The 17,244-nt window shown below is 41.7% G+C and overlaps 1 protein-coding gene across 1 annotated transcript; it reads left to right on the top strand.

Annotated features, from left to right (window-relative positions):
- The first annotated feature begins 13,553 nt into the window (after positions 1–13,553).
- Positions 13,554–16,931, top strand: LOC133905741 (ethylene-responsive transcription factor ERF055-like). The gene is made up of 2 exons (XM_062347501.1): positions 13,554–14,063; positions 15,379–16,931. Exons 1-2 carry the CDS (start codon positions 13,667–13,669, stop codon positions 16,443–16,445), a joined length of 1,464 nt encoding a protein of 487 aa, XP_062203485.1. The 5' UTR covers positions 13,554–13,666; the 3' UTR covers positions 16,446–16,931.
- Positions 16,932–17,244: the final 313 nt, after the last annotated feature.

Raw genomic sequence — 17,244 nt, 5'->3', positions numbered from 1 at the left:
GCACTCAGCCTTCCTGGTCATCGGGGGACTCGAGTGCTCGGAGGTCACCGCACACCTTCCCGAGCACTTTCTTCTCGGCACTTAGACTTCGTGGATCATCGGGGAACTGGGGTACTCGGGGACCACCGACTGTGGCCCTGAGCGCCCTCTCCCGGGACTCGATCTTTTTCACCTTACGGTGGAGACTCCGCGGGATGGCGCCATGTGGTGGATTGCTGGCCTGGCCTCGGGATTCGGGGACCCCCGGTTCCTGATTCACCGACAACCACAGACCCTAATAGTGATATCCTCACTACTTACTCCCCTTGAACGTATGTCAAAAGAGATAGATAGCTTCACAAAATTCCTTCCATCTAGAGTGGATTGCACCAAAGATACAGTACCACATATAGCAGGGATTACCTGTTTGAGCCATACGATCGGTTTCAACACCCACATGATAGGATGCTATGAATTGAGCCTAACGTACTATAAACTCAATTAAATTGTTGTGTCCTAATTAGTGTTACTATGAGCCTAACAATGAGGGAGAAAAAGAAAAGAGGTTACTATGATTGGTCTCGATCGTGGCCGGTGGAGGAACATCGGTGGGGGAACGTCTGGATGGTAGTGTACGCCTGGTGCGCGAGCCGATGGAGGAGTTGTCGGGATCCATCCAAGTCTGCCACGGCGACGGCAACGGCCCCCGTCACTACCTTGATTCATCGCCCTAACTCTAGCGGGTAGAGGGGGCGATGGCATATGTCGGGATGTGGTGGAGGGGGGAGGATGGCGGCAGCATCAGTGGTGAGGTGCGAATGACAGTGGTGGCGAGTGGAGGAGGCAAGCGGACATGAGCAGAGATGCGAGTAGTCGAGATAGAGAAATGGGCGGATAAGACTGGTTGAACAGATAGTAGTGGCCGACGAAGAAATTAGTAATGGGTGATAAGGACACCCTGTCACTAATTACTTTAATATAATTGACGGGTATCATAACGACTCGTCACTAATGAGTAGGCTACATTTAGTGACGTGTGCCCCATATACCAGTCACTAATGACTGAATTATTAGTGACAGACTTTAATGTGACCCGTCACTAATATCTTTAGTGATGGGTCATTCGCTCGCCGTCACTAATGAACCCTCATTAGGGACGGGTCTTGGCCGGTCCTAGCCCGGGCCACACATTAGTGACGGGTTGTCACTGGACCCATCACTAATAGTGCATTATTAACGCTTACTGAGAAGCCGTCACTAATGATATGTCTCTTTTGCTGGTTTCTTACGTAGTGGTGCTAAGTTATATCCCTCTTCTCCTTCAAAAAATACATTTAGTCTTCTATTATTTGCCTTCAATGCTTATACGTCCAATATTTACCTTCCATATATTCTAAAAATACATTCAATCTCCCATTATTTGCCTTCCATACATAGATGCCCAATAGTTGCCTTCAATACATTCACCACCAGGTTTCTTTAGAGGGTGCGCTGTCTCCTGCACTTCGCCTACAACACTAGCTTTCTAGAGAGGGTGCTCCAACACCCGCACATCGCCTTCGCCGCCATCTACCATGGAGGTCACCTTTGTCACACTATCTTTACACTAAGATACTATACGAGAATTATTTTTATCCCCTTATAAATCGTTCATTATCTTGATCCTCCTCATAACATTGCTAGGATGGTCAACTCTGGACGATACGATCCCCTCCACCCTCCTGTCCATGTACTCGTTATTCTCCTACCTCTTGAAATTATATGATTATGTTATGAATTTCATGTATACAAATATCTCTTTTGTTATGCTATATTCTTCTACTTCTTCGAATTGCTATATCATGAATTGATTCCATGCGTGCAGTTGCTAGTTCTATTAAAAAGCTTTCTTTCACTGCTAGAGAAAACCTCATCTACTATGGAGACCTCCAGCCCTCACGCGAGCCCACCTACCATCAAACCATCAAACCTTTCTTGTCTTCATAGGATATGCATTCTATTTGAATGTTCCCATTCTCACTCGTACTTATGAACCATTATAGATGCTTCATCTATAACGGTTCATAACTACGAATTTGTACTTATGAATCTTTGTAGATGAAGAGTCATCTATAACGGTTACTTCCAACCGTATCTCAAACGGATTTTTTTTCTAACCGTTAGAGATTATGTAATCTTAAATGATTCTACTTGACACTTGTAGTATTTCTAAAGGGAACTGTCATATTAAAATTTATTTGAAAAATAAAGAAGAGGGCTTTCAGTGGGCGCTGGTGGCGGTCTATAGGGCTGCTCACTAGAGCACAAACACTACTAGAGAAATTGGACCATGGAGAGTGGTCCAGGTGCATAGGAACTCCTTACCACCCCCCCCCCCCCCACACACACACACGTGACTAAGCTCTTGATCTGAGAAATTGTCTCGCCAGGTTTCTAAAAGTGCAATGAAATTAAGCTTTTGTTCAATAGATGTCTTAAATAAAAGCAAAATTTAGTCAAGTTTTGAAGGCCTCTGCTATTTCAAAAAATGCATTTCATCATAAACAACTATTCTGCCTTTTTCACTTGCATCTACTTTATGATACTTTTTCTTGTGTGATGAGTTGGATTTCTTTTTTCTAGAAATGACTTGAAAATCACAACTTAAGTGACCATCAGTCGCATCCTTGTCCTCCAACAAAATACCACAGAAGGGTCTAAGAGGTAGATGATCAAACTTATCGTCGTACTCCTCACCATCTTCTAAGTTTTTATTCTTTTTCTTACCACTACTTTTCTTAGGTTTTGGAGCAACTGAAAATCTATCAAGCTCAATATTCTTAATCTGATTTACTGCAACTTTAACGTCACTAACATTATTTCCCATAGTGATTCCTCTAGGTTTGTAATGTTGGATGATGTACTACTGTTATCAGAACAAGAAATTATAGAACTTGACAAATTTATACCTTCACTGTGCTCCTCCAAATTCCTTCTTGCCACCAATCTTGCCGGTTCCACCGAATCCTCATCCATTGGATTCGCCCTCTGTTTACTAGCTTGTGCGTTGTGGAGCGGCCGTCGCAGATTTGGACCCATGCCGGCTGTCCAGTTCGTGCCCATGCGCTGCTGCTCCTGCGGTCGGACCTTGGACCACCGCACAGCATTCGCCACCACCGCACCACGCTATTTGTGTGTGTTTTAAATCTCAATTGTTGCATCGTCTCATGGGTCTCGATTATCCATGCATGAGGTACAATGTGACAGTAGGTTACTCACGTACCTGCTTGCATTATTATCTATATGAATGAGATGACTTTCTCGAACAAATGTTTTTTTTTCCGGTTGTGACTAGCTAGCTTTAACCTGAGTACGCTAACCAGTTAATCTCGCTACGCAGAAGTGCCTTATTTATATGTGATGTGTTTTGAATCTGGTTAGCATATGTTTATGATGTTTATTTTAGTTTATATCTAACTTGAGTTGGCGATGTCTGAAATTGGAGAATTCTTCTTCGTATATAGAAAAATTACACACACTGAAAGTTCCGGTGTAGGCAGTGTATACTCGTCAGACTATTTTTTACAGAGAGCAATTTTTGAGCGAAATTGGAGATCAATGCACCGGAAGATCCGGTGCATGTGGTGGCTACACCGGAGGGTATCACCGGAGCATTTTCAGTGCTGAAGCAGAAATGAAAGCAAACACTGGATGGTCCAGTGATGAACTTTGAGAGCATCGGAGTATTGTCTGCAAAGAGGAGATTTTTTTGGGCCAAATCAGATTATGTATGCCGGATAGTTCGGTGTTGTAATTGTGAATACCGGAGAATGCACTGGACCTTTTGTTGCAGAGAGATTGTAGGAGGGTGGTTCGGTGGATTGGCACATACCGAATTATCCAGTGATGGGTATGAGATCATCGGAAGTTTTCACTGGACCTTTTTCTGCAGAGAGCAAAATTTTCCTGGAACAGATAATGTTACACTCATCGGATGGTCAAGTGTTCACGTTTTCTGCAGAATGTGCTCTAAGTTGAAGTTTTTGATTTTGTGCCAACCTGAAGATGTTTTGGAGTGTGAAGAAATGTGTTTGCTTATTTCATGGTGTGCAGGTAACGGATGCAACTTGGCGGTCGACGGAGATTATCGGGGCTAAGCGGATGCTTAGTACCGGACGATCAAGGAGGGCTGAGCGGAGTCAAGGGTGATCCTAGTTGTACGCATGAAGGTAAAGTAAAGCATGAAATGAAGAATAAAGATGGTGTGTTGACAAAGTTAAGCGAAGTGGATGTCGGTGCAAGTGACAAGATGACCCGAGGGATTGGAAGCGGAAGGGACTTGCCGACGTTTAATATCGCAAGACGGAGGACACGCGTTATCATCGGAGCGCTTGCTTTAGGTGAAAGCAAGTGGTGGCTAGTCACACTTTGAGAAGCGTGCTAAGGTTTCGCGGTTTGACCTCAAAACCGTGGGAGGGTTGGAGGAGTATGTGGCACCATCGTGAAGCTTACATCGAGGGGAAGTTAAGTCATAATGGCACCGCGGCCGTCCGATGAATGGAGAAAAAATAAACTAAAATACCCTCAGTGGTAGGTAGAAGTGTACTACAAGAGATGAGTATTTTGGGAAAAAGTTAGAAAACTTGGAGGTTAAGTTTTCTAGGTCTATAAATAGAGGGGTAGAGCTATGGGAGAGGATGAACTAGCTATTTGAGCCCCTTGTGCCACCCATATGGAGGATTATGCTAGGGTTTTAGTGGAGAGAAGGATGAATGCTTAACCTATGTAATATGTGAAAGTTTGAGAGAAAAATCTTTGTAATCTGCCTAAAATAGGACTGACCTCTTTGAGTAATGAAGTTTATTTTGTTTCATATGCTTGAATTCCCCTTCTTCTAGTTTCCCTCTCTTAGTTCTCTTGCCTTGTGTGTAAGTTTTTCTTTTCCAGTTTTGATTTTGATTTTTGTTTTTAGACTAAAATTCTAGCATCTTGTGAGATCATTCTTCTTATTGCTAGAGGTATAAAATTCGCATACACATGCTTATGTGTTGGGGTCTTGAATTCCTTGCCTCTAGACAATCAATTTAAAGAGTTCTGTTGCTTCGTGTTTACCTTTTCTTGTTTCTTTGCTAGTTGTGATCTTTCGAGTGCTAAGACATATGGATTGATCTTAAATATAACATATAGTTTATATACCATCCGTAGAGTTGTGTTGCCTCGATTTTTTGTTGTTAAAATTTCTTTTGATTTTTGCTTTCGCTTGAGTTTTAAGGTGCGTTGGGTGATTTAAATAGAAGAAGACCATTGATTTCACAAGAAATTTATTGAGACGTCTATTCATCCCCTCTAATCACTAATCTCGTTGCTACATATTACCATACAATAGATATTGTACTGAAGACTTTACAGCTATAGTAAATTAGATGGAATAAGCTACATTTATTTTGGTTAGATCACCCAACCAATCGGCAGTTCAGCCAGTGTGGCAAATGTATTGTGGTCTTGTGGTCGTGTGGATATTCTTTTCGCGACCTGATAGATTGACATCCATGCATAGAGAACATGCTTGTATACTGCTCCATAGACATATGCTAGTAGGCTCCAATAAGAGTGAGTTAGTTACCTATAAGAGATCCATGTCATTATTTATTATAGCATGAGAAGAGAATGAGAGAAAAGAGATGAAAACTAGCTACTGGTTAATAAGTTAGTCTATAACACACTCCAAAACGCATATAAACTTTATAACTCTATTACATATGGATCTATATTAATTTTGAAAGCGTGCTATAACTAGTCCATTAAAAATGTTGTCTGATATGCTATCCACCGTGATATGAACAATATTATAGCTTGTAAGCTAATTATGTTGTTGGAGATGCCTTAATAGCACTCAGTTCCGGTTACGAAGAGTACGGGAATAAAACGCACAATGTAGCTACAAGACGCGTCCTGTCTGCCATTTTGAAGCTCTCTTACTTTAAGACGTGTCATATGTACATTCCCGTTGACAACGTAAGAACATGCTTTAAGACTGGTCGTTACTACTGACCATGAAGAGTGCTCTAATATTCTGATGTTCTTCGATAATCTTTCCACGTGTTACTTACATATAACAACCATATATAAGAATGAGACTAGTCGATATAAGGGGTGTCAAAAGCGTGTAGCCCAGTTCAACAGGAGTGAAAAAAGTGGATTAGGCGTAGCAATCTTCCAAAAAATTGAGGAAATTTAGATATACAAGTTGGCACCCACTAAATATAATAATGCCCCCACTATTTTTAGGGTTAAATTAAATATGTCCTTGCCAGTCACTTCAGTTATGGTCTCAAGGAAAAAGAAGATAAGGTCATGCATGTTGCAGCACGTGTCTCACAAATATGAGTTGGACTTGCATGCTGCATGATGATATTCGCAATGAAATATCAACTCTTTCTTTGCCAGTTACATTGCTCCTTCGATGCCAAATGTTAACCTCTTAAGGCCTCCTGATTCACATAGGATTCTTTGGATTCACCTCCTAAGGATTTTTTTTTCCTATAGGGACTCTTTGAAACGTAGGAATGCAAGGGAAATAATCTTATGCATGGAATCCTTTCCTATGCCCCAATTTCGCGGGAAAATAAGAAAGAGTTCAGACCAAGAATCCTGGTGGGAAAAGAAAGTGCGCTCGGGCGTCCCTCGCTCCAATCGTGTGGCTCATGGCGATAAAATTGAGTCATTCCGCGTTCATCCAGGAAGTGAAAGCAACACAGAAATAAATGGAACCAAACGAAGGCCCTGTTTATTTCCCCTAAATTCTATATTTTAGATTATAGATTGTAAAAGTTTATCTTAAGTGGATTGTGAATTATATCATAATACAGACATATATTTACAGAATTCACTTTCAGAATCTAACCATTTATTTGAAGAATCTATAATTCAAAATACAGAATTCACGGTCCAAGTCAAACATGGCCGAAGCCTCCCTTCCACGCAACTGCAGGTGCGGCCACCGGCCTGCAGATCCACCCCTTGGCTTGTTCCACATCTGCCAGGTACGTTTCATATTCCCCAGCAGCCATGCAGGTACGTGCATGCCCATGCCTCAAGAAGTTGCAGTGAGATTTTTTTGAGTGTGACCGAGCAAGATTCTGATTCTTAGAGATGAAATCAGTTCGGTTGGTGCCTGGCTTCCTCTAGGAGTATTTAGTTCGCAAATTGCTGGAAGACATACACACATACTAGTGCATACGAGGAGCTAGATGCAACGGCAGCTTATTATATTGCTTTTAGCGACAAATTAAGTTGCTAGTTTGTTCAAATTCAAAGTGTAGCGCAGGTTTTAGATTCCCATATTTTTCCAGCTGTGGTATACCAAAGAGCTTCTCTTCCTTATTCCTATACTTTTTACTTATGTAGGATTCAAGAAGCATGTCTTTTCGAATCATATTCCTACGTTTTTTCTATCCTGCATTCTAAAGAGACGCTAAGGCTTTGACATGTGATATGTAGCATGCATGACTTTGAGCATGGTGGTGACTGGTGAGTGGCTTCCAACATCTCCTTAGATGATTTTTATTCTGATGGCACTGTGCATTATGAAGATATCATTGTGGTCACATGGACTCTCAGTCAAACAGATAACGATCCAGCCAGCTCTGCACTACATATATACTTCTGACAAGAGTTTGTAATTACTAATATGTAGAAAGAAGATGTTTCTGACATAGGTAGATTATGGAATGTAGATAGATCATAAAAAACTCAATCTTATGCTCTCATTTAGGTACATCTATCAACATCACTTTCTAAAAAACATAGAAATAGGAAAATTAAGCAAAGCAACTTTATAAGGTTTTTCTCCAACCAAACACCTACCACTTGACCGGAGAAAGCAACCTCGCTCATGCCATGTGTACAAAGAACTAGCAGAAAGGTGTAAAGTGTGGAGTCTAAACTCTTAAATGTTGTTAATTTATTTACTCCGGTAACATATCAAGTAGAAATTAGTAGTCAAAACTAAGTCACATTTTCACTACTACAGAATTAGGTTTATATGTCGATCTATCACTGTTGGTTCCTCATAGGCCGGCAGTGATGTGGCATCACTGCCGGTTCATAAACCGTGTGAAAAAAATCAGCCATCGTAGTTTATGAACTGACAGTGATAAAAGTCATCACTGCTGGCTGATAGATTGAGCCGACAGTGATACACAACACTCTCATCATTGTCGGTTTAATCCACTGACCGTCAGTGATATATGTACATCACTGCCGGCGGATTATATGAGCCGGCAGTGATATACTCCTCTTCCCCACCTTCTTCTACCTCGAGCTAACAGAGCTACCTTGGCGGATTATATGTTGACCTATCACTGCCTTGTAATTTAAAAAAATATGTATTAGGATTTTAGGTTAACATAATATTGATAAATATAGATAGTAAAAAATCAATCGAAAATATTCCAGTAGCATAGCGGTTTGTTCAGTTTTACTTGGAGCAGGTCGTGGGTTCACGTCTCAGCGTGCGTGTAGCCAAATCTAATTTTTTTTTCAACCTGCACCTGCAGTGAAAGGGGTTTCACTGCCAGTGCACATATTCGACCGTTAGTGAAACCATTTTTACTGCCGATGGACTTTGGGTCGGCAATGAAACCCCTTTCACTGTCGGTTGTCCTATTGAGTCGGCAGTGAAGGTCACCTTTCACTGCCGGTGGACTTCTTCAGCTAGCAGTGAAAGTCTTCCCCCTATAATACTGCTCGACGCCTTACGTCCACTGACACTTAGAATTTTTTTTGCCTTCCTCGCACCCTCACCGACCCCGTCGTCCCTGTCCCGAAGCCCCGACGCCGCTGTCCCCGTCCCAGAGCCCCGACATCGTCGTCCCCGTCTTAGAGCCCCCGACCTCCCCGTCTCGGAGCCCCGTCATCCTCTCCTTCTCCGCTCCCAAGGTTAGTGACGACATCTCCCACCATCCTCCTCCTCTCCTCTCTTCTCCTCTTCTTTCCTCTCCTCTCCTCTTCTTGTTCATCAGTTTTTCACGACCTCATACTGATGTAGACCGCAGGCCATTGCTTGTACAGATTTCCCGAATGAATGCTTTTGTGCACTTATGCATGTTCAATGGATGTTTTGCCATAAATAGGAAGATGTAAGTCATCTTTAATAGAACATCAAATTCATGAAGTCAACTGTATTTTCTTGCCTGTTGGGTGTTGGATGTGTTCATAATATTCATTGTGTGTATTGGCCTAATGGATAACTATTTGCACTCTGAGTTAGATTTTGCAGCAATTTAAGAAGTAGGTAGAACCATAATTTGTACAATCAGTCCAATTTCAATTGAACAGATGCATGTGTCCTATTCCAATACTCCCTTATTTCTTCATAAATGGTGAACTTGAGTGTAAGACTATTACAATGTTTAGTCTCCTTTCAATTTCCCCCATATTTATTTTAACGCTCAATCAAACTAAGTCCCGCTTGTTAATGTAAAGGATGCATCAATGTTCTCAATCAAAAAAAACTATATGATCCTTTCAGTAATGAGAAAGTAAATATGGGATTACTTGCTTATATTGTTATATATCCCAAGTTATGCAGTTGCTTAGGACATGATAGGAAGGGAATTTCAATCAATTAACTGACATGTTTTTTAAGTTCATTCAAAACTTAGCCATTGAAAATTGCATTGTTTTCTTACTAGTTTTAATTTTTTGCAAATGATGAAATTGGAGAACTATTTACCATACATATGACTGTAAAGCTCAACTGGGATGGTTATTACACATGCACCTTGTACGTCTTTTCACTATCCCAATCGAACTTGCAGTCATATATAATTATCTCCATAATTTGATGCGGATCAATCAAATACTAGACTCTTTGTTGGATGGTGGTTGCATATGATGCTGGTGACAGTTTTTTGTTTTTGCTTTTTGCTTTTCTTCTTTTGAAATACAATAAAATAATGGCGATGATGATATGACTCGAGGCTGTATTTCTTTATTACTTCTAGGATTTCAGAACTGATTACCTATTTGGAGAGGAAGCATTCTTTTTAAGTCAGCATTTATGTGTCAATCCTACTAGTTCAGAGAACAGCTTCTCTCAAGACGGATAGGGCGTCCAGCTCGTCTTGAGACAAGCTACTCTCTAAACTAGTAGGACTGGTACATAAATGCTGACTTGAGAAGAATGTTTTCTCTCTAAATAGGTAATCAGTACCGAAGTCCTAATAAGACAATTTGCTAGAGCCACTGTGCCTAATAGTTTTTTTGCAAGAACATTCTTTGGTGTTAGTGTGGTTTGTAGTATATCATTTTTGCATATTCTCTGAAATTTAGGACTGCTATGACATGATATGTTGTTCATCGTGGTAGGCAAAGTTAAGTGTTCTCCAGTTGAGAGGAATGCCACGCATAAATTAATGGATTCAAAAGAGCATGTTACAAAGGATACAAGTCCAAACATGAAGCTATTGCAACGTACAACAGTCAAGTTATCCAAACCGAGCTAAAATTGGCTAACTTCAAAAATAAGAAGAAATGCGATTTCACGTGTAAAGATGTCATAATCCTAGTTCTGGTTGTAATCATCATTATTTTGCTATGTAAGACGATGTTACTTGTAAGATCAATGTGTTAATTGTCAGTACGTTTATATCTATTTTGTTATGTAAGATGTGATATTTTTGTTAAATGTGATCGTAACATACTCGTTTACAATATTATATGTGACATGAATTACTATGTATTAATGAATGTACCTTTATTATTGATTTATATTACATATGTTTTATTGTATGTATGTATTGAGTGGGATAGAGATCGAGAAGAGAAAGGGAGGACAGAGAGAGATGACAGGGCCGGAGTAGAAGGGGGGTACAACACTGCCGGCTGAAACCACTAACCGGCAGTGATACCAAGGAATCACTGCCGGCCGAATCATTCAGCCGAGAGTGATAACCACTTTCACTGTCGATCCACGGAGCCAGCAGTGATAGTCCTGTTACCCATTGTCGGCTCCAAAACCGATAGTGCAGGAGTTTTGGAGTCGACCGTGATGTACTATTATATAACAGTGTTTGTTTTCGGATACCATACAACTGTCAAAAAGATACCGGGTCTAGCACTGCTTAGCTTGATTTAATTATTTATCTTAGAGCAGGTGTCAAAACATATAGCCCCAGCTTAACAGGAGTAAAAAGGTTAACTAGCTAAGCTTAGAAGTTTTCCTAAAAGTTAGGGAAATGTAGGTATACAGCTTGACACCCACTATAAAAGATAACACGCGTCTGGTCTCAAGAAAAGAAAAAGATCACTAGCGCTATGCATGTTGCAACACGTGTCTCACTATTGTGAGTACGTATTTCCTAGTGCATTATGAAGATATCATTGTGGTCGCGTCGACTCTAGGTAAGCGATCAAGCAAGCTCTCTGAATTACATGTCCTTGAGACCAGAGTTTGTCAGTACTATATAACCAGAGATATTTCTGGGGCTTAGGTAGTTTTGGATACATCATAAACACATATGTTCGATTTCATCAATATCACTTTCATTTTGATGGAAAATATCACTTTCAAAAAAACTAACAAATGGGAAATCCAGCGAACATCTCTATACGGTTTGTCTCCAACCAAACACCCAACCAAACACCCAACCACATAACTAGAAAAAGCAACTCATGCCACGTAGATAAAAGTGTAAGATACGAAGTCTGACCTCTAAAGTGATGTGAGTTTTACGTGCTCAATAAATTTTTCATGATTTTTTTAGAAAGAAAATTTTCATGATATTGTCTACCAGAATAGTACCATGTTTTATAAGGTACCAAAAAGAAATTAGCAGTTATACAATCGTATTTTTGAAGACCATGCATGTAAACATGTAACTGTCAAGAGTGAGCATTTCTACGTACTGAAGCTAGCCTAGTACTTAGCTCGATTTAAGAAGAAAAATAAATTACTACATCCGTTCTCAAATAGACCTTAATTTAAAAAGAAAAATGAAGTACTACATCGGCTCTCAAATACGTTTAAAGATACATGTAGTCAAATTTTATAAATTTGGATCACTAATATACATAAAAATAAGAAGATTTATAACATAAAAATGGTATTAGTAGATTTGTTGTAAAAAATACTTCGAATGGTTATGTATACTCAAATAGATGTAGTTTAGGGATACGTGTAGCTAAACTTTATAAAATTTGACCATTAATATACATAATAAGAAAATTTATCATATAAAAATGATACTAATAGATTTATCATGAAAAGTACTTTCAAATAGTTATGTTTTTGATAAATTTTAAAGACAAACGCTAAGAAAAGGCAGTAGTCAAAGGCATGCATGAGAGACCGTGTTAATATGCTAATCGATAAGTAAAAAAGAACAAGGGTAGTAGCTAGATTTAATTAGCCGTCTTAGGGGTAGTTGTTAGCACATAATTAATCGTTGGCATCATCGTAATTGTACTGGAATCACGGAATGAAGCCAACCCTAAGTTAAAATCCATTCACCCGTTCCGTTCCACCGGCTGAAAGGACACGTAAGACAGACAAGATAACGCGTCGCATTTGCATTCACAAGTTCAGGGTCAAAAGACCTCAAAAAAGAAGTTCATGGAAAAACGGATGTGAAACCTAACCTCATCTGGTCAAAGCCAATTGCCCTTCAAATTCCTTCTTCTCTTTGAGTAGTGGAAATAGAGAAAGAAATAAAATTTTGTTTGATGGAACAAAAAGGAATTCCTTCTTCTTTGTTCACGGCATGAAAAATTAAGCTCGTGAATATATATTTCCCAAGACTTCATCTGTTTGATTATTCTATTTTACCAATTCAGTTGTTTTTCCATGAAGTAGTAAATTCTAGGCCAAGGTAGCAGGCAAACAAATTCTTTTTTTTTAACGTATAACAAGTAGTCTACAGAAAATTGAAGGAAAGTACAAGTAGGAACAGAGTTTGCAAATGCAGATTCCTTACTGCCTTAGATGAAACTAGGCATGGATGCATGCATTGCATCCTGGATAAACACACATGGATCACTGTCCCAGTAACGGCACAAGTGCCATGCATGTCGACGGATACTTATCCTTGCTTGATAAGTTGATATATAATGATATATCTGTTACTTCATCTGTTTACAGATGTACATTGACATAAGTATGCGCGTGGTTAAAGCTGTTTAGACTGATCATACGGTTAATGTACAGTATACAGGATTTTAATTTCATTTTACAAATTTTTTTTTCACCAACGAAAAGACCGAATTTTGTGAAAATTCACCGAAATTTCAGTTATTTTTTTATCCTCTGCTCTGTGGATCCTACGTGTTAGTAAAAGAAAATTTTGGAATTAGACATTTCGTTCCTCTCTGAAATTCGCGAAATTTCACCAAATATTTGGCAAATTTTAATCCTTGTATACTGTTTAGACTGCTGTTAAAAACACTTCCAAAACATATTACTCTATATATGCTATAATTTTCTAATTTATCTTTATTACAAGTTAATAAATGGCAAATTGCGGTACCAATTAATAAATTATAGTCGGCTCCTTTATCATCCATGTATCACATCTGCAGGTCCTATATATGCACACATGTTGCTCGCCAAGGAATGGAACCATCTGTGAAAACATCGCCCCTGTCACAGTAGCTAGCGACCCATCTCGAGTCCTCGACCTGGGCCGGTCTCCGGTGTGCGGTGCTGTTCATGTGCCACACCGCGGTGGCGGACCCAGGGGAGCAGCACGGGCGGCGCCTCGCCGCCGCCGACGACGGAGGAGCAGACCAGCAGCCGCCGGAGTCCATGACGACATTGTCTTCGCCGTCGCTGTCGCGGAGCAGGGAGGCGCAGGAGATGTCGGCGATGGTTTCGGCGCTGGCGAGGGTGGTCGCCGGCTCCGCGCCGCCGGAGTCCGTGACGACATTGTCTTCGCCGGCGCTGTCGCGGAGCGGGCAGGCGCAGGAGATGTCGGAGATGGTTTCGGCGCTGGCTAGCGTGGTCGCCGGCTCCACGCCGCCGGCGAAGAGGCCCGCCGAGGATGAGGCGTGGTGGCCGTACGAGCTGGAGCTCGACGCCGCGCCGCCCTCTGCCTTCGGGCCGGACGGTGAGAACACGCACGCACGCACGCTCCGTTAATCGTGATTTTTTTCCCTTTTTCTTTTTGAATGAGTAAGGAGACGACAAACTATATTAGGCATGGTTAAATTTTTTTTTTTATGATTTATTATATGTAATAGTTCATGTAACATTTCTTAGTTTAATAATTGGGACATCTAAATCCTTGACAAACTAGTCTAAGACATCCGATCACTTTAATTCTTAGTCTATCACTGACTATACTATATGTCGCTGGCTAGAATTTTTTTTTTTTTAATGAGAATGTTGGTTTGGTTCTTGAACTTTTTTTGGTTTAAGATTGTTCTCGAGTAGTACTTCGTACGATAAAAAAATATACGATATGATATTTTTTTATTTTTCATTATTTTTTATATGTAATTTTGAATACTATTTTTCTATTAGAATATATATAAAATATCTAATAACTATATAATATTATAAAAATATTTTTAAGATAAATCTATGCGTATAATTTTTATGTATTGAAAAATATTGATGATCAAAATTTTAAAAATTTGATTAGATCATGATTAAAGTTTTAAAATATTTATGATCAAATAGAGTATTATTCTACGTGGAGCTTACACGCGTTCGTGCAACATGGATGCATGATTACGCCTCCGTGTGCATCCACACGCAACCAACTCAGCACGTTTCCTTGTCTCTAATTTCCTTTCAAACTCTTCTCTCTCTACATCTCTTAAAAATTTCGGCACGCTTCATCTCCTAAAATTTAAAGGAAAGGAGCAATAAAATTTAAAATGCTGTTATTAGTGCATTGCAAAGGCCTACTCATTGAAATTTAAGGGAAAATACAAAACCATATGCACTTATGCACCAACAAATTATCTCAACCGTTCATTCCTCTCATCGGGTATTTATCATGGATTCTCTTCGTCCACTTCATAATTTTTTACCTATTTCTTCGATACAAATCTTATCACAAATAAATTATCCTCATAAACTTTGTGTGCGAAAAATTTCCTTGTGAAACATAGGTGCTCCGTGTAATGATGCGAGAGCGAACTTGCTTTGAACTCCCGTTCAGTTTCTGCTCGAAGAGAAGGAAAAACAGAGCAAGAAGAAACAAAACAGAGGAGCCGAGATCGCACAAGATAATTTATTTATCAGAGCTAGCTAATCATCATCCTTACTTGTGCTGCAATATTTTACTCTCGGTTAGTAGTAATGCCTACTGCTTAAATATTGGAACGATATACGATACTGCATCTCCTTAAAAGCTTGCTGCCGATTAAGATGCTCTTCTTCTGAGCATGCTCCTCTGTTTCTGCGGTGCACAGTGGACGTTGCAACGCAGCCGCCGGAGCAGTACTGGCCCGCGGCGGCGACAGGGGCGTCATCCTCGTCGCAGCATCCTGCCGCAGCTAACGAGGAGCTCCCCTCGCCATCATCAGCCGGCTCCGGCGCCGGGGAGAGCAGCAGCGGCGCGCCGCGCAAGCGGTACCGTGGCGTGCGGCAGCGGCCGTGGGGGAAGTGGGCGGCGGAGATCCGGGACCCGCACAAGGCGGCGCGTGTTTGGCTCGGCACCTTTGACACCGCCGAGGCCGCCGCGCGGGCATACGACAGCGCCGCGCTCCGCTTCCGTGGTAGCCGTGCCAAGCTCAACTTTCCCGAGTTCGCCATCCTCCCATCCCCGCCGACGCCACCGTCACGGTCGGGGGCGCTGTTGGAGTCGCAGACGCTCCTCGGCGGGAAGTCCTACTCGGAGTATGCAAGGTTCTTGAAGAACATTGTTGATACCGGTGGCTCGTCAGGGACGTCACGGCCAAGGGCGTCGCATTCTCCTGCAGCGTACAACTTCAGAGGAGAGGGTGAGGCCATGAGCAACCTCTTGCCGTGGGAGAGCAGCTCCGAAGCAGGCGGCGGGGTAGGAGACAGCAGTCGCGCCAAGCTCAACTTCCTCGAGTCTGCCATCCTCCCATCCCCGCCGCCGCCACCGTCGCGGTCGGAGGCGCTCCCCGGCGGGGAGTCCTACTCGGAGTATGCAAGGTTCTTGAAGATCGTCGGCGATACCGGTGGCTCGTCAGGGACGCCACAGCCAAGGGCGTCGCCTTCTCCTGCAGCGTACAACTTCAGAGGAGAGGGTGAGGCCATGAGCAACCTCTTGCCGTGGGAGAGCAGCTCCGAAGTAGGCGGCGGGGTAGGAGACAGCAGTCGCGCCAAGCTCAACTTCCCCGAGTCCGCCATCCTCCCATCCCCGCCGCCGCCACCGTCACGGTCGGAGGCGCTGCCGGAGTCGGAGGCGCTGCCGGAGTCGCAGGCGCTCCCTGGCGGGGAGTCCTACTCGGAGTATGCAAGGTTCTTGAAGAACGTCGACGATACCGGTGGCTCGTCAGGGATGCCATGACCAAGGGCGTTGCCTTCTCCTGCAGCGTACAACTTCGGAGGAGAGGGTGAGACCATGAGCAACCTCTTGCCGCCGGAGAGCAGCTCCGAAGCAGGCGGCGGGGTAGGCGGCCACCTGACGGCTTCGGCATCTCAAGCGGCGTGGGCGAACTACTATGGCTCGTACCTGTCGTGGAGATGGGACCAATCAGGCTGACCGACGTCAACGGAGGAGCCCTCACTGTCACTGACAGGTTGCCCTGCGTTCAAGGGCTGGTCGGGGGCAGATGCTTACGTGGTAAGGTTTGGTCAGCCGCTGTTAACGCCACATGGTCGCGGTCAACCGGTTCAAACTGATGTGAACAATGCCTGGTGATCAATTAGAGTAGACACTTATTATTAGGTGTGTAAAATGGATAGCAGATTTTTGTAAAATATGGATATGTATTATCGATTTTTGTATTTGGTTAAATGTAAATGTGGTAAAAAAATCTATATTCGATTGACAGACGGATACGAATATGGATATATCCGAACTCGTTTACCAAATATAAATATGGATATGTCCGAATATATTTTTCTATAAATTGATATAGATAATATCCGTATCCGTATCTAAATATGTAGAAATGCTTTTATGAAATATAAATTTGAGTAACATAAAGTTTTATTCTTTTACCTTGTTCTCTTACTAAATTCTTTCAATCCCCTATTATTTTATTATCTAATAAAATATATCACATATATTGGAGCGATAAATCTAGTCCTTTCCTCTCTTATCTAATGGTCTAAAATCATCGGAAGTTATGATATTGTACGTC

Source organism: Phragmites australis, chromosome 23 (genome assembly GCF_958298935.1).
Source record: "Phragmites australis chromosome 23, lpPhrAust1.1, whole genome shotgun sequence".
Classification (NCBI taxonomy): Eukaryota; Viridiplantae; Streptophyta; class Magnoliopsida; order Poales; family Poaceae; genus Phragmites; species Phragmites australis.
Note: the sequence above shows the minus strand (reverse complement) of the source record. Positions and strands in the feature narration are given on the sequence as shown.